The sequence below is a fragment of the Rhinolophus sinicus genome, chromosome 3 (assembly GCF_057876585.1).
Source record: "Rhinolophus sinicus isolate RSI-liver-muscle chromosome 3, RSI-T2T, whole genome shotgun sequence".
NCBI classification, from domain to species: Eukaryota; Metazoa; Chordata; class Mammalia; order Chiroptera; family Rhinolophidae; genus Rhinolophus; species Rhinolophus sinicus.
In genome coordinates, this window is record NC_142503.1 from 183,467,375 (window position 1) to 183,492,031 (window position 24,657).

Genomic DNA, 24,657 nt, shown 5'->3' on the forward strand with positions numbered 1-24,657 from the left:
TGATGCCAGTCTGGTTTGGGGCTGACTCAGTGTACTAGTGCAAATAGAAAGAAGTTGTCGATGTACATATTAGCAGACCCAGCCCAAGTTGCTGGTAGATTGGATGTAGTAAAATGACGGAAAGAAGGGAACCAGGGATGATGACCCCTGGGTTTTGCGTTGAGCACCTGGTAGAAGTGGAGAATTTGACTAGGATTGGGGAACACTAAGGGAAGAAACAGGTTTAGGTGACACTGAGCTTCAAATCCCAGCGACTAAGAGAACAGTTGTCACTGATACATGAAGTTTGGAAATGGGAAATAGGAATAGGGATGAATTCCATTTGTCACATTGTGTTTGAGAAAGTGGGGTATTCTAGAAGTGCTCAGGTGGTAACTAATATTTCAACTCAACAACCTCCAGAAGGTGACATTTGAAGGTAAGTGAAAATTTAGGACATTGATTTAAAAATACAAAATTCATTTCCAATGTGAAGACAACTACAATTAAGCTTCTAGAGTTGTCTATTTCCATCAACAAACTCAATGCTCTATAATTGGTCATATTAAATCCTCTAACTCCTCACTTCAATCTGCAGAGGCATCATCATGGGCTGTGAACTTAACTTCTATTAAGACAGGAAGAAGTAAGGAAAACTTATATTAAGGAACCTAGCTGGTCTAGGATCTTTTCTGACCATTGTTCCTTATGAAAATACATTTATTGAACAGTTACCATGTACCAAGGACTGTGTTAAATGCAACATACGCATTATTCTCATTATCATCTTCCCAACCACCCTGTGAAGTAGTCAGCTTTGCTAACATGCCCAAACTCACACTATGAATCCAATCCCTACTGGAATTAGAACTCAGACAATCCAACTTCACCGCTTTTTAAAGATGAAACTCTCATTCCAGTAGTACTGATCACAATTCCTGGCCCATGGAGATCAATCACAAAATGGAGTTGAATGAGTGAGTTAATTTATACTCTGCTCAATTTCCTCTCAAACTAAGAAAAACTGTATTTCAAAACAGAAAGGTAAGTAACTATGAGGTCAGACAATTAAGTTTGCGAAATCATCCTAGAAAAAGTGCTACATACCTCATTGCTGAATATCACTACGGTCACCTTCGAAGTACTCCCCTTGGGAATCTACGCACTGACGCCAGCGCCTAGTTCACTCTTCAAAGCAATTTTGGAACTTTTTCTGGAATGGCCATCAGAGCTGTCATCATATTACCTTTGATGTCCTCAATGTCATCCAATGTCTCCCTTTCAGTATTTCCTTTATCTTCGGGTAAAGAAAGAAGTCATTGGGGGCGAGATCAGGTGAGTAGGGAGGGTGTTCCAAACAGGTATTTGTTTACTGGCTAAAAACTCCCTCACAGACAGTGCCGTGTGAGCTACTGCATTGCTGTGAAGCAAGAGCCATGAATTGTTGACGAAAAGTTCAGGTCGTCTAATTTTTTCATGCACCCTTTTCAGCACTTCCAAACAGTAAACTTTGTTAGCTGTTTGTCCAGTTGGTACAAATTCATAATGAATAATCCCTCTGGTGTCAAAAAGAGGTAACATCGTTGCAACAAGTCTGTGAACTTAACTGTCAGATCTCATACTTGTATCTGCCTCTCCCTCCATGGCTAGGGAGTAAGAGGGTTGACACAAAGGCCATTTGCCTCCGGAAATAGGACTGCCGACAATCACTAGGATTAGGTCAGACTCAGAGTGAAGTAACCATACAGCTTCGGTGTCTTTGAATAACTATTTCTGTGTCAATGTTTTTCTTCATAAATGAACTGGGCAGAATCCACTGATATTTGGGGGAAATCATGTAATTATTAATATACTCTAATTCTACTAGTTTTAGCTTTGGGAAAATTCAACCTATTTTAGACTTTATTCAGGAAATGTTTACTTTTGGGGGAAAAAAGCTTAGAGCCTCTGTTTCATTATCCCTCTCCTATACCCATCACTCCCTTTTCTTCCCTCAGGCACTTTCTGCTACAGTCAGATGAACTTTTATTAATTTCACTTTCACTCAACTTCCCAGGCTTCATTTGTTTGGTTGCAACCAAATCTTTCACTGCTTTTTCTTAATCAGACCACATTCTTTTGCTACTTTTAAAAAGTTTTAAATGATAAGTTTTAAATTACCATTTAAAAAAATTTTTTCAGCTCCACTAGTCATTTTAAATTATGCAAATTATGAAATTAAGTAAATAATTTAACTGTGACATCTGAGTACCTAAGTGTACCAAGCACTGTTGTAAGAGCTTTGCACATATTATACTATACTTCATCCTCAAAATCGCATACATTACAGATAAACTGAGGCCAAAAAGGGTAAGACTGTCAATGTTGGAGCTTGTATTTAATTGTAAAAGTACAATATTTTCCGGCAATAAATATCTTTATTATAATTATTTTAATGGTTAAAACTTCCATGTTTCCTAGATAGTCTGTAACAGAATAAAAAAATTACAAAAATACAAGCTTCTTAATGTTTCATTTGAATTAACTATAAAATTAAAATACCTGCTAATTACTTAATACTAAAATAACACAAAATATATTCCATAAGTAATACAAACCTCAAAAATCTGACTCTATTATGCAATTATTTACAAACTCTGAACTAAGAGGAAAAGATTTAGCTAAACAGAAAAATTAAAAAACATGTTCTTAATTTTATCCTAAGTAATCTATTCTTTGGAGTAGAAATACTCATTTAATACAATGTTAATTATATCAATTTTTAGTTACACTTTGTTGGTGTAAATTTAGCCCTATTTCAATTCCTGTGTACCTGGAAAATACAACGATTCATTTTTAAAGCTATTAAGAATTTGTAACAGAGTTTAATAATTCAAGCTGACATCCTACCTTACTCATTTTAAAGACAAAGAATGTAACGATACCTTTTTGATAAACAGAACTTATTCTCATTAACAATGTAAAACATTTCCTTTCTAAACTGTGTAATTTTATTCAGTCACCTATGTTAACAATTTTATACACTAGTAAGCAAAGCAAGCAACATTACTTTTTTTAAATAACATCTTTAATTAAAGTTTTTGCAAAGGTAAAATATTAAACTTAAAATAGGTCTTAGTACATCAAAATACTAAGTTCTCTAATTGTATTCCAAGATGGTCTTTAAAACATAATATCCCATATATCGCAGAAGAGCAACCTTGATCTGCAATTGTACAGAATTATACAAACTTAATAAATATATTTACGCCCTTACACATAACAGTATGTACAACAGCAGTTGACAATAGTAGCTCAGAACAGCAAAAAGGATTAGTCCCTCCCCCAAATTTTAGCCCTGATGCATCCTGGACCGATTTAAGGAACCTTGACTGAAATATTTACTAACTAGTTAAATAGTAACTTAATAGTTACTAATAGTAGTTATTAACTCAATGTAGTTCTCTTAAAAGAGAAGGAAAAGTTTCTCTTATTCCTCAAAATAAACAAAAATATTAAGTTTGGTGTGTTCCTTAAACCATAAAAAATGACAAAAGATAGACTAAGGCGGGCTTAAAAGGGGAATATAAACTTCAGAATAATTTCCATAGCATAATAGATTAAAATGCAAAACTATTTAACATAAACTCATGAGGAAATATAAAGCAACTATTTTTTAACCAATGAATTCAAAATCTGAAATAGCTGATTCAGACAGATAGGTGAGAGACAGACATGAAAATGAAAATGTACAAAGACGGATCAGTTAAATATTACATTGCACAAAACCTCAAAAAATTTCAAGATGAAATAATCGGAAAATATAGGAATTTTCTCGAGTGGAAGAAAATGCTAAGTTAAAAAGGGAACTCCCAAGAGAAAATTATGTCTGCTTTCCTGCACAAGGTGTATTTACCTTCTGAAAACAATGGTGATATTATTGCTATAAGATAATCAAAAATTGCTCTTAGGAGATAACCCTTTTCATTCCTCCGTAAAAGCCAGAAAAAAATAAGAAAACCAAATCCTTGATTTTCACTATAGCAAAAGAAAATCTTTATACAAAAGCTGTTATATTTTTATGTTCTTGATGTCTAATACAAGACTCTATTAGAATATGCTCTTCAAGAACACATTCTAATCACTATACACACTGCTCAAATCTTGATGTATTCCTAGAATAACATCAAGGTGGCTTTGATTTTAAGAGTGGCAACAATATAAATGTGATATTATGATGACATTTAATTAACAGAAAGAAATGTGAACATTTAAAAAAATATAAAAGCCCAATATAAAGATCCCCCTCACATAACAGACATTTTACTCTAGAATCTAATTGCACACTGAAGAGTTGTTTTAGCCAAATGGGCTCTTTACAGAAATTAAATGCATTCTCAAGCATTCGTATGGTCTGATTATACAAATGACCACCAAAAGGAGTACATATACTGAAAGGCACATTTCCACACTTTATCAAGTCATTTTGTATAAATTTTCCTTAGCACTGTTGATTAACATAACTCTTTTTTATAAGTAAAAGGTGCCATCACCATTTGTGCAAATCTAAACAAATCCTCTTCTGAAACCTTCATCTATTTTCATTAATACCAAGTCTGAACTATTTTCCCTCTTTGAACAAACGTATTATTTTCATTTTAAAATTCTGAAGTGGGAATCCTTGCCTTTTCAAAGGAATGACATTTTTATGGAACCTAATGAAATGATTTGTAAAATACAATGTTAAAAACATGATTAAGAATTCAAGTACAATAAAAGATAAGCAAGTGGCATTCTTAGAGCAAGCGACCATAATAAAACTAAAACATGCTAGTTGATTAAAGAGGAACACAATGCAGTAATATATAAGAGCACTGTTTGGTATGCAATGTTGTTTGGACTGGCTTTCAGAACTTTCACAGGTAAAAGCATTTGCCAAGTGTGCTGTAATTAATAGGCAATACGTGTACACAGGTGCAAATACAAATAGTTACTTCCTGCTTCAAAATAACCCTAGTGAATCACTCTGAAGCAGTGGTTGTTCGTGTTTGAAAATAATGTTATATAAAGACAGGCCAGTATACAATTCTACTATGAATATGAATGTCTACGTAGAGGGGCCAAAACATGAGCTGAATATCATATACTAATACAAGGTTCAGTAGCACAAGAACTACTAGATAGTCAAGGGGTTGCAATCAACACTGCAGCACTGCTAAACTTTTATAGGTAGTTCAGGTCGTTGACTCTTCATCGGGTAAAATATAAACCTACTATCAACTACACTGAAGGGCAACTGAACAACCAGACTTCTGTGATGTCATCCCTCCTTTCTCTTCCCTCAGTTTCATTAATAAAAAACTAAAAACAAAAAAAACCCTGTGTGCTTTCAGAGTAGTGGGGTAAACAAAAAAATCTCCCTTCCAAAAAACTAAATTAATATAGTAAAAATAAAAACCGTATTACCAGTTATAGCATCTAAATGAAACCTAACTTGCATGCTAGAAACCACCATTTACACCAAAGTTCAGAACATAAGTTAAAGGAATCAAAAGTTGGTATGTGAGGTGGGAAGCAGGAAAAAAATTAGCCTTTTTGAAGAAGTTTAAAAATTTGTGTTAAAAAAAAAAAAGAAAAAAACAATATGTAATAGCTCACAGTTTTTCTTTGCAATGTACTTTAAAAGTGTTTCTATGTTACTTCTGGAAACACAAAGGCAAATAAAAGGAAGACAAAAATGGAAGACTTAAAAAAATCAATATACAAAAGTAACTTAAACACGTGAATTTTGTCAAGATAAATCATCAAAATCATTAGCTGTAAGAACACAAAGCTGAAGACAAGTGTTCCTACAGTTCTCCCAGGCAACTAGTTCACACTGAGCACAGCAACGCCATATTGCATTTCAGAGCCCCTTATAGAACACAGAGCTATGCAGTCTTAATATACATACTAAATTTCTATTATTTTTAATATAAGTCAAATTTATATGCTTTCTTCCCCATGTGCAAACTGGAGCCCATGTCTTTATTATCAATGGCCTGGATGGGCCACCAAATGAAAGAGAGGTAAAATACGTACTTAATGCCCCCCAACCCCCAAATTGCCCCTCAAATTACAAAGTTGCATTTAAAAAAATTAGTTCAATTAAAATAATAGTTTTAAAATTCTTTACTAGTAAACACAAGAAACTTTTATAATTACTAAATTGTTTAATAAAAATCCAGGTCTTCACCACCTACCCAATGCTTCAGTCAATGCACAGAATGGTATCTGAATGTTCGTTTAGCTTAAAGACTAAACATATATATAAGCATACACTTCAGCCCAACAAGAAAAAATCTGTACTTTTCATGTGTATAGAATTTCAGTTATATGGTACTTTTGTGAAATAAAACCATTGTCCTGAGGAGCCACTTTGGGGTTTCTTTTTAAGGTGTAGGACCAAAAGAAACAATTACAATTTTTCTGTAAGGAAATTGAAGTTGCCATTTTAATTCTGCTCAACTCAGATGAGACCCAAGTTTAATGAAAATGACAACCTAATTAAAATACATATTCATTCCTGGGTCAAATTTTGTCTCCACACTGTAATGAATTACTTCCTTTAACTCTTCAATAGATGTTCCATAAAGCAGGGAAAGAGGTATGTATTACTGAGGGAGAACAGCAAGTAAAAATATTTAAGACCTATTATGAGAGCTCTAAATTGTTTCCTTATACAAGGAAATTAAAATTCAACACCATAATTCTTGCCCTTTTGTAAAAAGCCCACACGCAATTTTTACCAAATATAACCACATACAATAAGCAGTTTCATTTCAATCTATCAAAAGGGAAGTTTCTTCAGTTCATTCCAACTAGTATTTTCTGATTGAACCCAAGTTGGAGGAAGGGATATAGACAAAGCTTTACATGCTAATTACCGTGGCAGGTACCTGTATTTAAAATCGACACTTATGGTTTTCCTACACAAAACCCCAACCCCCCTCCCCGCCCCAACAACCCCAGGTGCTACAGTTCCATGGCTTGCTAGTTAGAAGTAGTGTCTATGTTGTCAAGGTCTCTTTGTTCCAGTAGCTTTGCTTCTACTGCACTTTTCTGACATGCAGAAGATAAGTTTTGGTTGTTGTATGTCCCAAGTTTCAAACTGTCCACTTTAAATTTTTTTTAAGTTTCTTTTGTTTTATTTATAAAAGAAAAGAATCAACTCTTCACCATTCTGCATCGCCAATGGCTTTGGAAAATATATAATCTCTTCCATTAAGATTCATAATACCATCCTTGAGATGAAATTTCCATTTGTTTTTACTTCTGTGTATCTAAATAAACAAATAAAAAGAAGAATGTAAGAGAGACAATCAAAAGACAGAAGAAACAAAACATCAAAAAACCCATTCACATACCAAAAAAAACCTTTGTCTTATATATTACTGCATTTGCAAATTGGTGTCTTTTTTTTTAATTGAGCTATAATTGACATGTAACATTATATTAGTTTCAGGTGTGTAATATAATGATTCAGTTTTTATATACTGACAAATGATCACCACAATAAGTCTAGTTAACATTCATCACCACACAGTTATAAGCTTTTTTTTTGTCAAGATGAGAAGTTTTAAGATCTACTCTCTTAGCAACTTTCAAATATACAACACAGTGTTAACTACTCACCATGCTGTACATTATATCCCATGACTTATTTATAACTGGAATTTTGTACCTTTTAACCACCTTCACCCATTTCACCAACCCTCTATCCCTCGTTTCTGGCAATCATCAATTCACTCTCTGTAACTATGAGTTCAGTTTGTTCGTTTTAGACTCCACATACAAATGAGATGGTATGGCATATGTCTTTCTCTCACTTACTTCACTTACCATGAGCCCTAAGGTACATCGATGTTGTAACAAATGGCAAGATTTCACTCGTTTTTATGGCTAATATTCCATATATATATATTTTATATATATACATACATGCAGACACTTAGGTTGTTTCCATGTCTTGGCTATTGTAAATAATGCTGCAATGAACATGGGATCATGCATCTTTTCAAGTTAGTGTTTTTCTTTCGAATAAGTACCCAGAAGTGAAATTGCAAGATTATACAGTACTTCTATTTTTAATTTTTTGAGGAAACTTCATACTGTATACCGTAGTGGCTATACCAATTTACATTCCCAACGACAGTGCACAAGGGTTTCTTTTTCTCCACATTCTCACCAACACTTGTTATTTCTTGTCTTTTTGATGATAGCCATTCTACAGGTAATATTAATGAGGTTAATATCTCACTGTGGATTTGATTTGTACTTCCCTGATTAGTGACGTTGAGTACCATTTTGTGTACCTATTGGCCATCTGTATGTCTTTTTTGGAAAACTGTCCATTTAGATCTTTTGCCCGTTTTTTAAACATTGTATTTTTGCTATTGAGTTATATGAGTTCTTTATATATTTTGGATATTATCCCCTTATCATATGTATGTATGTATGTATGTATGTATATATATATATATGTATATATATATATATATATATATATATATATATATATACACACATATATATACACATATATACACACACACACACACACACACATATATATATATACACATATATATATATATATATATATATATATATATATATATATAATTTGCAAATATTTTCTCCCATTTAGTAGGTTGCCTTCTATTCTGTTGATTTCCTTTGCTGTGCAAAAGCTTTTTAGTTTGATTTAGTCCCACTTGATTATTTTTGCTTTTGTTGCCTTTGCTTTTGGTGTCAAATCCAAAAAGAACAGCACGAAGACTGATGTCAAAGAGCTTACCACCTGCGTGTTGTTCTAGGAATTTTTCATCCATTTTGCATTGATTTTTGTGCATGGTGTTAAGACAATGGTCCGGTTTTCCTAACACCATTTATTGAAGAGACTGTCCTTTCCTCATTGTGTATTCTTGGCTCTTCTGTCATAATACACATACATGAGTTTAGTTCTGGGTTCTCTTTTCTGTTCCATTTATCTATGTGCCTGTTTTTACGCCAATACCATACTGTTTTGATTACTATAGCTGCATAATATAGCTTGATATCAGGGGACATGATGACTCCAGCTTTTTGCCCTTCTTTCTCAAGACTGCGTTGGCCTTCACTTGTTCTTCCTTTTCTAGTTCTTTCTCGTTTCTTAAGATAGAGTTGTAATGATATAAACTTCCCTCTTAATAAACGCTTTTGTTGCATCCCAAGAATTCTCATTTGTCTCTGTATATCTTTTGATCTCTCCTTTTAGTTCTCCTTTGACCTAGTTGTACTTTAGTAGAATGTTGTTTAATTGCCACATATTTGTGGTTTTACCCAATTTTGTTTTGCAGTTGATTTCCAATTTCACAGCACTGTGGTCGGAGAATACGCTTGGTGTGACTTCAATGTTCTTAAATTTCCTGAGGCTAGTTTTATGTCCCAAGATATGGTCTATCCTTGAGAATGTTCCATGTGCACTAGAGAAGAATGTGTAATCTGGTGTTCTGGGATGAAAGGTTCTGTAAATGTCAATTATGTCCATTTGGTCTAACGTGTCATTTAGGGCCAACATTTCCTTACTAATTTTGTTTGATCTACCCATAGTTGTCAGTGGCATCCCCTGCTGTAATTCTGTTTTTGTCAGTTTCTCCCTTTAATTCTGTCAGTAGTTACTTTATATATTTTGGCACTCCCTCATTGGGTGCATATACTACCGTGTTTCTCCAAAACTAAGACCTAGCCAGACAATCAGCTCTAATGCATCTTTTGGAGCAAAAATTAATATAAGACCTGGTCTTATACTAAAATAAGACCGGGTATAATATAACAGCCAGTCTTATTTTAATATAACACTGTTTTAATATAATGTGATATAATATAATACCCAGTCTTACATTAATTTTTGCTCCAAAAAACGCATTAGAGCTAATTGTCTGGCTAGGTCTTATTTTCAGGGAAACACAATATATTGATAAGTGTTATGTCTTCTTGATGTATTATCTGTCCCCTTTATCGTTATGAAGTACCAATCTTTCTGTCTTGTTACCGATTTTATCTTGAAATCTATTTTGGCAGATATAAGTACAACTACACCCGCATTTGCTTACAGTATCATTTTCCACCCTTCCACTTTGAGTTTGTATTTGTTCTTGCAGCTGAGACATATCTCTTGAAGGCAGCATATGGTTGGGTTTGGGTTTTGCTTTTTGATCCAGTCTGCTGCTCTGTACCATTTTATTGGTGAGTTCAGTCCATTTACATTTAGGGTGATTACTGATGTATTTAGATCTCCTACAGCCGTTTTTCTCTTTTGTCTTTTGGCAAATATAACACACACACACATGCACACAAAACTACAGACCAATATCTCTGAAGAATACAAATGCAAAAATCCTACACAAAACACTAGCAAATCTAATACAACAATACATTAAAAAGATAATATATCACAATCAAGCAGGGTTAATTTCAGGAGTGCAAGGATGGTTCAACATGTGCAAAACAATAATAACAAAATAAAGGACAAAAATCCTATGGTATCAATAGATGCAGAAAAAAAAATTTTGAGAAAAACATCATCCATTTATGATTAAAACACTCAATAAAATGGGTATAAAAGGAAAGTACCTCAACACAATAAAAGCCTTATGACAAATCCTCAGATATATTCAATAGTGAAAAATCGAAAGCTCTTATTCTAAGACAAGGATACCTACTCTCACCACTGTTATTTAACACAGTACTGGAAGTCTTAGAGCAACCAGGCAAGAGAAAGAAATAAAAGGCATCCAAATTGGGAATGAAGAAGTCAAACTGTCACTTTTTTCAGACAACATGATTCTTTATACATAAAACCCTAAAGACTCCACCAAAATCTATGAGAAACAATAAATAAATACAGTCAAGTTGCAGGATACAAAATCAATGTACAAAAAATCCAATGCAGGGGCCGGCCCGGTGGCTCAGGTGGTTAGAGCTCCGTGCTCCTAACTCCGAAGGCTGCCGGTTTGATTCCCACATGGGCCAGTGGGCTCTCAACCACAAGGTTGCCCGTTCAATTCCTCGAGTCCCGCAAGGGATGGTGGGCTCTGCCCCCTGCAGCTAAGATTGAACACGGCACCTTGAACTGAGCTGCCTCCCGGATGGCTCAGTTGTTGGTTGGAGCACAGGCTCTCAACCACAAGGTTGCCAGTTCAATTCCTCGACTCCTGCAAGGGATGGTGGGCAGTGCCCCCTGCAACTAAAATTGAACACGGCACCTTGAGCTGAGCTGCCGCTGAGCTCCCGGATGGCTCAGTTGGTTGGAGCATGCCCTCTCAACCACAAGGTTGCCGGTTCGACTCCCGCAAGGGATGGTGGGCTGTGCCCCCTGCAACTAGCAACGGCAACTGGACCTGGAGCTGAGCTGCGCCCTCCACAACTAAGACTGAAAGGACAACAACTTGAAGCTGAACAGAACCCTCCACAACTAAGATTGAAAGGACAACAACTTGACTTGGAAAAAAGTCCTGAAGTACACACTGTTCCCCAATAAAGTCCTGTTCCCCTTCCCCAATAAAATCTTAAAAAAAAAAAAAAAAAAAACCCAATGCATTCCTATATACTAACAATGAAATTTCAGAAAAATGGAAAAAAATTCCTTTGGCAATTGCAACAAAAAGAATAAAATACCTAGGAATAAACTTAAAGAATGTGAAGAATCTATATACTGAAAACTACAAGACATTATTGAAAAAAATTGAAAAAGACACAAAGAAATGGAAAGATATCTCATGTTCATGATTGGAAGAATCAACATAGTTAAAATGGCCATGTTACCCAAAGCAATATACAGATTTAATGCAATCTTCATCAAAATCCCAACGGCATTTTAAAAAGAAAAAAAAATCATCTGATTTGCACAGACCACAAAAGACTCCAAGGAGCCACAGCAATCCTGAGAGGAAAAGAACAAAGCCGGAGCTATCCCACTCCCTGACTTCAAGTTATACTACAAAGCAACAACAAACGAAACAGCATGGTATTCGCAAAAAAACAGACTACACAGACCAATGGAACAGAATTGAAAGTCCAGAAATAAACCCACTGAATATGAGCAAATAATTTTCGACAAAGGAACCAAAAACATACACTGGAGAAAAGAAAGCCTCTTCAATAAATGGTGCTGAGATAATTGGAAAGCCAAGTGCAAAGGAATAAAACTGAACTGCTATTTGTCACCATACATGAAAATTAACTCAAAATGAAACAAAGACCTAAATATAAGACCTAAAACGATAAAATACATGGAAGAAAACACAGGTACTAAAGTTATGGACTTTGGTCTTAGGATTTTATGCATTTGACCTCAAAGGCAAGGGAAGTAAAAGCAAAAATAAATGAAAGGGATTCTATCAAACTAAAAAACTGCACAGTAAAAGAAACCATCAACAAAACAAAGAAGCAACCAACTGAATGGCAGAAGATATTCACAAACAACGCCTCCAATAAGGCACTAATATCCAAAATATATAAAGAACTCATACAACAACAACAAAAAGGCAAACAATCAATTAAAAAAATAGGCAGAGGACTTGAACAGACACTTCTCCAAAGAAGATATACAAATGGCCAACAGGTATATGAAAAAAATGCTCAACTTCACTGGCTATTAGGGAAATGCAAATCAAAACCACAATGATACCACCTCACACCTGTTAGAATGCCTAGCATCAACAAGACAAGCAATAACAAGTGTTGGAGAGGCTGTGGAGAAACAGGAATCCTCATACACTGCTGGTGGGAATGTAAACTGGTATAGTCACTATGGAAAACAGTATGGAGATTCCTCAACAAGTTAAGAATAGAATTACCATATGACCCACCAGCAATCCCTCTTCTGGGTATAGAACCAAAAATCTGAAAACATTTTTCCGTAAAGATATACGTACCCCTATGTTCACTGCAGAATTATTCACAGTGCCAAGACATGGAAACAACTGAAGTGCCCTTCGATAGATAATTGGATAAAGACGTGGTACAACGCAATGGATTATTATTCAGCCATAAGAAAAGATGAAATACTGCCCTTTGCTACAACATGGATGGATCTTGAGACTATCATGCTAAGGGAAGTAAATCACATGTAAAAAGTCAAGAACCATTACGATTTCATTCATATATGGGATATAACACTGAGCAACAAAAACTCACAGTCACAGACAACAGTATGGTGGTTACCAAAGGGAAAGGGGAATGGGGTAGGTAGCAAAGGGTAAAGGGGGTCATGTATATGGTGACGGAAGTAAATTTGACTTTGGGTAGTGAACACACAACGCAATATACAGATGATATATTATAGAATTGTATACTTGAAACCTATATAATTTTACCATACCATGTGACCACAATAAATTTAATTTAAAAATTTCTTAAATGTAGAATAAAAAAAAACATTGCTTTGGATATTCAGGTCTTTTGTGGTTTCATACAAATTTTAGTACATCTACTGTTCTAGTATATCTATGAAAAATGTCACTGGAGTTTTGATAGGGACTGCACTGAATCTGTGGATTGGTCGTATGGACATTTTAACAGTATTAATTCTTCCAATCCATGAGCACAAAATGTCTTTCCACTTATTATTTGTGTCTTCTTTCTTTCATCAAAGACTTTATAAAAGTTTTCATTGTACAGGGTCTTTCACCTTCTTGGTTAAATTTATTCCTGGGTATTTTATTCTTTTTGATGCAATGGGAAATGGGATTGTTTTTCATAATTCCTCATTTTGATAGTTTGATACCAATGTATAGAAATACAACAGATTTTTGTATATTGATTTTGTATCCCACAACTTTACTGAATTTGTTTTTTAGTTCTAACAGTTTCTTGGTGGAGTCTTTAGGGTTTTCAATATATAAGATCATGTCATCTGCAAATAGTGACAGTTTTATTTCTTCCTTTCTAATTTGGATAACTTTTATTTCTTGCCTAATTGCTCTCGGCTAGGACTTCCAATACTGTGTTAAATAAAAGTGGTAAGAGCAGACAGGCATTCTTGTCTTGTTCCTGATCTTACCAGAAAAGTTTTCAGCTTTTCACCACTGAGTATGATATTAGCTGTGGGCATATATAAGTCCTTTATTATGTTGAGGTATGTTCTCTCTATACCCACTTTGTTGAGAGTTTTTATCATAAATTACATTGAATTTTGTCAAGTGCTTTTTCTGCATCTATTGAGATGTACATTGATCTATTTGAGGATACCGAACCATCCCTTTTAACCCTAGAATAAATTCCACTTGGTCATGGTGTATGATCCTTTTGGTGTGCTGTTGAATATAGTTTTCTATCTCTATAGTCTTTATTTCTGATCTGCTCTTTATTTCTTTCCTTCTACTAACTCTGGGCTTCACTTGTTCTTCCTTTTCTAGTTTCTGGAGATGTACACTTAGGTTGTTTGAGATCTCTTTTTCTTCATGTAGGCATTTTTCTCTGTGAACTTCTCTCTTAAAACTGCTTCTGCTGCATCCTGTAAGTTTTGGTATGTTGTTTTTCCATTTTCATTTGTCTCGAGGTATTTTTTTTAATTTCTCTTTAGATTTCTTTACTGACCCACTGGTTGTTCAGTAGCATACTGTTTAATCTCCAAATATTTGTGAATTTACCAGTTTTCTTCTTGTAATTGATTTCTAGTTTTATATCATTATGGCTGGACAAATTGTTTTTTTAATAAAGTTTAATCAGACCAAAAAAAAGAAAATTCACTCACTAGATGGGGTTGTAAAAAAATAAATCTGTAATTATTTTTTAAAGCTCTTAGTATTTGTGTTTATTAAAGCAGTTAATAATATTTCTCTGTAAAATGTCTTATCTCAGGTTTGCATATACACACGTCTTTTTCCACAGGAAGTTTTATACTGGCAAACATTTGAAACAGGAATACCCCTTACTGTCCCTGATGTTTCTAGATCACAGTTTTGCCTTTTCTCTCTAATTCCTTTTATGTCTATACCATTTGCTTAACCTTAGGCTTTTCTTCATTACTCTTACTTACTGACCACCAGGACACTCTCTCTCCTCAATACTGGTATCAGGTATAGCCATTCTCTTCTTCTTTCTCAAATGCAGCAAGAACTTCCACACTGCTGACCCTTTTAGTACTGCAGCCTCACAGTATTATTGTTCATACTAATATTAGTATTTTTAATCTCTAATTACTTTTTTTCTAATTCTACTTTGTCTTCAAGACACCTGGCAACTGTTTTCTAAAAGGCCACCAATAATCTTCTAGTTACCATATCAATAGCCTCTTCTCACCTGATTTATTACAATAGCTTTCTAACTGATTTCCATTCTTCATTCTCCCCTTCCTTCCAATCATCTTCTAAACATCGCTGCCAGGAGCACAATTCTAACCAATCACCTCTTCTTGACTATTTCCATTTCTAAATGACCTGGTAATAACTCACCTTCCCAAGCATATTTCCTATCTTCACATTACTTAAAAGACTATATTCCAATCAAAAGAAGTATCACCCCTTACTCCCATTTTTACAAATTCAATTCTTATTTCAAGACACACCTCAAAAACACTGTGTCCTCCACTAAGCTTTCCCTCATCTCCTCAGCTAAAAGTATTCTTTCCTATTGATCAACCCCCAAAGGCACTTCCAAAGACCTTTCTGGTATCATTTCTAAGTATATGCAAACATAGATTGATTCCTTCTACCAAAATGAAACTCCTTAAAGTTTAGTTTTCTCAAGATTTAAATATATAACACTATTTAACAAACACATCTGAAGGCACTCTATCTTCCAATCACTTACTACAGATTTCAAAACCTATGAACATCTACAGTTAAGCCAAAAACAGTTCAAATTGGGCCTGGCCCTGGGCATTCCCATTTTTGCCTTCATTTATAGTTTTTGGATGTTTGGTTCTTCCTCTTCTCTCATTTAAATGACCTCAAAATCAAGCAGTTCAGAATTTCATTTTCAAGAGAGGAAATTATAGCCCGGGGAAGTTCAATGACTTGACCAAGGGCATATTGCTATTAAGTGACAAAGACGATTCCTGAGTCCCGGTCCAATACACTTTTTACAAAATCAGGCTGCTTCATATAACACATAAGTGCTCACGATGTACAGGCATTTTCTAGGTCCCATTCCTAAAATTCCATGGTCTAACCACCCAGTGCAAACATTCTCCATGGCATATTCTTGGTAAATCATTGTTCAGTGTCTGCTTGAGTATGATTAAGTGTGTGCGTGCGTGTGGGGAGGGGGGGGTGTTTGCAAAAAATTACAAATTAAGTTATTGCTTTCTGGTATAGCTCTTATAAGTCTTCATACTTTACCCGTTACTGAAATCTGCTTCCTCTAAACTTCTATTTATTGAGCCTAGCTCTGCATGTGGGTCATTAAAAACAAACAAAAAATCAAACAACTCTTTATATATTTGAAAACCATGCTCATGCTCTTCCTCTAGATCACTGATTTAAACTATGTACACATTTAGCATTTATTAAATTTTTCTTACTAATTAAAACAAAAAGGAGCACAAAAAAATGTTAAAACAGTAGTCAGGGCAGTCTTATATTAATTGGTCTTACAGCTCTGGTCTAAATACATTATCATGCAGATATTAAACCTAACATCTTAAGACGGATGATTTGAACATCTAACATGTACTCCAAACTTAACATGTCCAAAACTGATCACTCTGATCTCCCAAACCTGCTCTATCTACAGCTTTTGCCATCTAACTTGATGGCATCTCCATTCTTCCTTCTGTTTTCTCATCAAAAATCTTGGAGTCATTCTTGATTCATCTTCTTTTCTATCACACATTCAGAAAAGCCAGGAATTCTTATTGACTCTTCCTTCAAAATATATCCAGGATCCAACTGCTTTTCACCATGTGCAACACTATCACACTACCCTGAGTCACAATTATCTCTCACTTGGATTACTACAATATCCTTCTAATAGTCATCTCGTTTCAACCTTTGCTTCCTCCACCACTCTGATCTCAACAAAGAAGGAAAAGTAATCCATTTAAAATTAAAATGTAACTGATACCACATTTTTCTGTCTGAGACCGTCAGTAGCTTCCCAATCCACTCAGAATAAGAGCCTATGTCCTCACAAAGTCCCACACCCTGTCTCCACTTACCTCTGACTTAATCTACTACTACTACACTACTCCTCTCCCACCCCACCCCCTCCAGCCACACTACTCCTCAATGCTCCTTGCTGCTCCTCACACGTAACAGGCAGGCTCTGCCACCAGATGATGACAGGGCTAACCCTTTTTAACTCTTTGTTCAACTGTCATCTTCTCAAAAGATCTAGTATGACTACCCCATTTAAAACCATAACCTGTCCCCTTTCCCACTCTGTATTTTTCCATACCAATTATGACCTTCTAATAGGCCATGTTAATTAATTAATTTATGTTTTAACATCTGTCTCCCTCGACTACAGTAAGCTTCCCAATGGTAGGGATTGTTTTGTTTTGTTCACTAGTGTGTCTCAAGATCCTAAAATAGTGCCCTGGGACATCATAGACACTCAATAAGTATTTGTTGTGTGAAACTGTTGTATGGAAAGACCTCTTTCTCTTCTTGGACACCCTAGAAAGTATTAACTACCTAAAATAAGTATATAAATTTATTTCCAGCATGAACTGTGTGGCTGCAACCTGAAAGACAATGGCATTATATAAACAGAAAAAAAGAAAGGGATGAGTAGGCAGGAAAAAGTAATTCCAGACAAGGAAAAAAAGTGCTGGCATTCTGCTGCAAGACAACTTGCAAAAAGCAAATGTAGGAAAGCTTCACGGATCAAGTAATAGTCCATATACTCAGCACTGAAGTATTACAAATGAAGGGTAAATACTTTTATTTGAATAAAATCACAAAATATAACTTGAAAAACAATTACTGGCCCTAAGCCCTTCATAAAGGAGTGTCCTGAATGCCACGAGAAAGGCCTCTTACATTTCCTAGTGACAAACAGATTAAGTAAAATTACCTATAAATAAGGCTGAAGCCTCAATACCTGATGCCATCAGTACTTACCTATCCATACTTAAGGGAGAACTCGGCCTCATTACTAGGTTGAACTAAGATTCTGATTTAATTGGCAACAGAAACCATTATTCTTTCTATGATCACTTTTAATATTGACTCATTATTGAAATTCTAAAGTTTAGGCTTCAAAAATAAACTCCCCAAATTCAAGTTGGCTCAAACCATTTCCAACCCCATCTTAACCAGTCATAGAACACCACCATTCTTTATTGTTGACTAGAACATCAAGCCCCCAACCTCCCCAATCTCCAGAACTTAATTCTAAAAATTAAATTTCTGCAAACTTTAAAACTGTTCATCACTCAACACACTATTTAAAGCTATTTTCAATTTCTTAGTTTAAAACATTAAACATCTCTGGGAGCAAACCAAACCAATTTTAACATTTAAAATATTATGTGTACAATTTGTACCAAAGGAAAATACAACCATTCTCTTATGAAAATACTTAGAAGCACATCCTTCAGTCAAGCTAAGGTAAAAGTCCTCCCTTGCCTGATACATCTGACATCTTATTACCATGAAATTGTGTTCTGGATAATTTGGTTGCAAGAGGTTCCCTTGAGACTTCCTGACAAAAGTTTATTGGTATCTCCTGTTTTAACCTCAGTCCTCTTCTCTTCTACATGAACGTAACAAGGAATTACATTGATTATAATGTGCCTAGTATAGGGTAGCAAGAACACTCACCCTGAAGTCACAGTGTACAGAAGTGGATACTCTCATAACTCGGAATCACTGACCTGAGTTTATTATATCATTTCCCTGGTATATAACTGGCTTGATTTTTCCTTTTCATTAGAAAATGATAAGATCTATTGTCTTGACATTTTCCCTATAGAACTGTTTGCAAAAAGCATGGTTATTTATAACATTTATTTCTATAAAAGCAACACAAATCTAAGACTTCCATCATTTGTGAAGGAAATTCATGCAGGGCACAAATTTTGTATGATCATGCTACTGCTCCAGTACCTAGATCATTGAGGCACTTAATAAATATTCATTTACTGAATGATTAGCATCTACAAACAAAACTCAACTGCTTCTTTTAGAGTTTACAGCATTTGGTAAAGACCTCTGCTGAAATTAAATTTAAATGCAACATAATTTGTGGATTTATTATAAATTTAAGGATTGTAGTCAGAAAAATTTTATTCCAAATTAAATGTCTTAATAAATAATAAAAATCTCAACAATGTCAATAACTATAACAAAAATACTTGGAAAGTAGCATCCTTTTTAGGAATTAAGAAAATGAGGAGTCAAGAGCTAATTCTCTAAGAATCTAGTTTAAAAATTCCTTAATGCTACCAAAATACAGCAAAGCTAAACAATTTTTAAAATAATTGTCAGTAAAAACGTATCTGTGTGATAGTTATCAGTCCTGTTTGTTGCCGTAGTTCTCTCCTTAGCAATAAAAAAAGTTGCTGGGATTCAATTAAAGCCTTTTAGTTTAGAGGTAGTTGAGGCTAAAAAAAAGACAGGATCTTCCCACTGAGCTATTACTGATGTTAAAGGACAACTCAAAGCGCTTTGTTTACTTTGTTAGCAAGTTGAGACTTAACAATTCTCCTTAGCCTTCATTCGTACCTACTTTTCAAAAGTAAAGCTACACAAGTTAATTTCTCATCCTATTAAAATAATCTATTAAACTATAAAATGTTTTCATTCACACTGTTTATTCTGAATATAAGAGGCATCAATCAGCTTCCCAAATGTTTGAACAAGGCAGAAAGAATGGTTTACGGAAGCAATTACAATAGAAAAAATGTCAGTAATCTGATAAAATCCTTACCTTATCATATTGGCACACAACAACATTTTCTGTATCAAAGAGTTCCTGTCCTTCCTCATCACTCACATCATCTTCACTATTGAGGGGCTCCTACCAAAAAAAGGAGAGTTTATTTATTTATACTTTATGTATTACTAGAAAAAGGCCCTTCTAATATTTAATGAAAAGAAGCACAATGACCTTGATGTTCTTTGAGAACTAAGGGTCAGAGAGATGTATACACACACACACACACACACACAAATATACCACGGACATATTATTAATTGGCTACATTGAGTCAATGTTACTGGAATTCCATCAAGAAATTAAAGACAACAATTAAAATAGTTAAGCTATAAGTCTGAAATGATATTTATTTCCTTCATTTTTTTCAGACTAGCACAAGGAGATCATTTTCTGAAATAACTGTTTAAGATGTGTAGATATGGGTTTTCCTTCTTTCTTAGGTTTGAAAATATGACAGTTTAATGAGATAATGGCCCTACCTACCACCAAAAGCTGTAGTGCGAAAGGGGAAACAATGGTGAAATTGGAGGGAAAAGTGGCGATAAAATAGGCTAGCAGCCTGGCTTGTCTTTACATTAGGGACTATGACTGAATACAAATTAGCATGTCTACCACCAAGATGGTGATGATGGATGCTTAGAGTATAATCAACTAAGCCATTCAGATTAAAAGAGTGTGTGTGTTGGAGTGGGACTTAGTCTCAGTACCAAAAAGAATTAAAGATCAAGATCTAACTAGAGCAGAAAATGACCAACTATGTTAAACTTGACCTTAGTGGTGGCAGAAGATAAAAAGATATAACTGATTATTTCTAATCACTGGAGAAAGAAAATACAACAAAATAAAAGTGGAAAGGAAAAAAAAATCAAGATATTAAGGCTAGGTCTGTACCTACTCACACGTGTATGAATACATATTCTTAATTTAAAATAGATTATCACCAATGCAAATGCAAATAAAAGATTGAGATAAAATACACGTAACAGAAATTTCACCATTTTAACCATTTTAAAGTGTACGATTCAGTCACACTTCATAATGTGTGCAACCATCACCACTAATTCCAGAACAATTTTACCACCCTTACCATTAAGCAGACATTTCCCTTTCCCACCTCTCCCCGTTTCTGGCAACCACTAATCTTTCTGTCTTTATAGATTTACCTATTCTAGACATTTCATATAAATGGAATCAGATAACATACACATATGTGGTCTGGCTTCTTTAACTTAGCAAATGTTTGAGGTTCATCCATGTTGTACCATATACCACTCCTCTGTCCCTTTTCATGGCTAAATAATATTCCATTATATAGATATACCAATTTTTATTTGTCCATCCATCAGTTGATGGCCATTTGAGTTATTTACATCTTTTGGATTTTGTAAACAGTGCTGTCATAAACATTCACTTACAAGCTTTTTTGTTTGACACCTGTTTCAATTCTCTTACACTTAGAAGTGAAATTGCTAGGTCATATGGTGATTCTATGCTTAACTTTTTCAGGAACGAGCAAACTATTTTCCCCAGCAGCTACATCATTTTGCATTCCCACCAGCAATACACAAGAATTTCAATTTTTCCCTAGTCTCCCAACACTTTTAGTATAGTATCCTAACAGATGTAAAGTATCTCTTTGTAGTGTTGATTTGCATTTCTCTAAACGAATAATGATACTGAGCATCTTTTCACATACCTGTTGGATATTTGAATATCTTCTTTGGAAAAACGTCTATTAAAGTTCTTTGCTAACTTTCGAATAGGGTTGTTTGTTTTTTGTTGAGTTTTAAGAGTTCTCAATATATATCCTGGATGTTAATCCTTTATCAGATATATGATTTGCAAACACTTTCTATTTTGTAAGTTGTCATTTCACTTTTTTGTATTGTCCTTTGATGCACAGAGTTTTAATCTATTAAGTCCACTTTATGTTTGCTTTGATTGCTTGTGCTTTTGGTGTCATACCTAGAAACTATTGCCAAATCCAATGTCGTGAAGGCTTTGCCCTATGTTTCTTCTAACAGTTTTATAGTTTTAGCTGTTACATTTAAGTGCTTGATCCATTTTTAGTTAATTTTGGTATATGGTGTAAGGTAGAGGTCCAACTTCATTCTTCTGCATATGTATGTATATTCAGTTGTCTAAGCACCATTTGTTGAAAAGACTATTCTTTCCTTATTGAACAGCCTTGGCCCATATAAAAATGTTGTAACATGATAGTACAGATAGCAGTATTCCACATAAAAAAGACATACTGAAAGCTTAAGAATACAGAAATTTTGAAAGTGAAAGAATGCAAGAACTCTATCAGGAAAATTCTAACTGAAACAAAGCTGGTATTGCTTTATTAGAATCATACAAAACAGAATCACTAGGAAATACCATTTTAAGCTTATGTACACCCATTTTTAGGCTTAAAAAAATAAACAAGAAATAAATCCACCATCATACTGTGTTTCCCCGAAAATAAAACCTAGCCGGACAATCAGCTCTAATGCGTCTTTTGGAGTAAAAATTAATATAAGACCCGGTATTATATTATGTATTATACATTATACATTATATATTATATATATTATATCATATCATATTATACCTGGTCTTATATTAACATAAGACTGGGTCTTATATTAATTTTTGCTCCAAAAGACGCATTAGAGCTGACTGTCTGGCTAGGTCTTATTTTCACGGAAACAGAGTAGTAGGAGATTTAAGCATTTTTCACTAAGTAATCAATGATGGAGCAAGCACAGAAAAAGTATCAGTAAGGTTATACAGAACATCTAAAGAAAGCTATTGACAATCTAAATCTAACAGACATACAGAGAAGACCAAACAACCGCAGAAAACACATTCTTTTCAAATACACAGGAAGCATATGTAAGAACTGACCACATAAAGCAGGTCTCAACCAATTTCAAAGGATGTACACATCACACAGTTATATTCTCTACAAATAAAACAGTGAAGTTAGACCACAAATTAATAAAATAGGAAAAAACATACCAGAGAATAAGCAAAACTAAAAGCTGATTCTTTGAAAACATTAATGAAATCAAGATACCTCTGGTAAAATTGAACAAGGAAAAAAAGCAAGAAGATACAGACAATACTATTAGGCATGAGAAAAGAAAGAAGGAATGACTACAAATGATTCTGCCATCAAAATACAACATTATCATTAACTTTAGGCTAATCAATTAAACATTTTAGATACACATATAGTTATAAAAATACAGGCATACCTTGTTTTATTGTGCTTCACTTAAAGTGCTTCCACAGATGTTGTGTTGCTTTTTTTTTTTACAAACTGAAGGCAAGGCCCTCCACCAGCAAAAACATTAGGACTCACTTTATTTATGAGATACTCGCTTTACTGCAGTGGTCTCGAACTGAACCCACAATATCTCCAAGGTATGCCTGTATAACTTACCCAAACTGTCCCAAAAAGAAAAAGAATACTTGAACAGAGTCAAGATTACTAGGACCAGATATTTTCAGCAGCATATTTTAACAAATACTCACAGAAGAATTAAGTACAATCTTTAAAAAAAGGACCAAGGTAGTGGGAATACTCTCCAAAATTCACTATATAAGGCTATCATAAACCTTGTAAGAGTGTAAGAACAGAAAATTACAGATAGTATCATTTTGGAATATACATGCAGAAGTCCTGAACAAAGTGAATTCAGCAATTCATAAAAAGGGTAAGATATAATCATGTCGTGCTATCCCAGGAATACAAAACTGGTTTACAAACAAAAAAAACAATGCAATTCATCATAAACAACAGATTATGAATAAGAAACCATGATTACTAATAATTGCAGAAAAAGTGTTTAATAAAACTCAACATTCACAGTTTAAAAACAACGCAAAGCTCTTAGTTAATTTGAACAGAAGGGAACTTCCATAACCTGATAAAGGATATCCATAAAAAGCCTACAGTAAACATTATACTTAATAGTGAACCACAGAAAGGATTCCTTTTAAGATTAAGATAAAGGTGCCAGCTTTCACCATTTCTAATAAATACTGTTCTGGAGGGCTTAGCTAACAAGGGAAGAAAAACTGTTATTTTTCATATTTGATTTGATTACCTACAGAGAACACATGAAAAGAATCAGAGGCTAAGTGTGGTAAAGACAAGTATGGTAAAGGTCAAGTATGGTAAAGACACGTAGACATCTGCACTATTATATACTGAATGGCAGGAGTGTTATTAGTACAACAATTTGGTATTTTATTGTATAGTTGAAGATGCACATGCCTTAAGGTCCAGCAATTCAAAATTTAAGTATCACACCTACAGACCTACAGAAACTCTTCATATGAATTCCCAGGTGACACACACCAGAATTTTGTAACTGCAACAGTAAACAAGTAGACACAACCCTAATGTCCATCACACCAGAAAAATGGATAAATAAATTATGGTATACTCAACAGTGAAAATAATTATTGGTAATATGCAACAACTTAGATGAACCTCAGAGGAAAAAAAAAACAACTTGTAGAATAATACGTAATTATTCCATTAATGTTATAAGTGGGTTTGCAAAACTAAACAATATGTTCTTTAGGAATATCAATACATACAGTAAAATATAAGTCAAATTAATGATAAACACAAAATTCATGAGCATGGTTACTCCGATGGCAAAAGGAAGAGGAAGGGATTGGACAGAGGCACTCAAGAACTTTAAGTAAGGGGATTTTTTTTTAACTAAAATTTTTTTTAAACTAGATATAAATGGAGGTGTTTATATCTTAAAAGTATTTTTTATT

The 24,657-nt window shown here is 34.2% G+C and overlaps 1 protein-coding gene across 2 annotated transcripts in view; it reads right to left on the minus strand.

The window, feature by feature from the left end:
* Positions 1-3,024: 3,024 nt before the first annotated feature.
* The window catches only part of GTF2A1 (general transcription factor IIA subunit 1), a 47,440-nt gene continuing 25,807 nt past the window's right edge, over positions 3,025-24,657 (minus strand). For both annotated transcript variants that reach the window (XM_074327090.2, XM_074327089.2), the window contains exons 8-9: positions 19,861-19,950; positions 3,025-7,280 (exon numbers count right to left, since the gene is read on the minus strand). In XM_074327090.2, the coding sequence (XP_074183191.1) occupies positions 7,173-7,280; positions 19,861-19,950 (198 nt within the window). In that variant the 3' untranslated portion in view covers positions 3,025-7,172. The remainder of the gene's footprint in view (positions 7,281-19,860; positions 19,951-24,657) is intronic.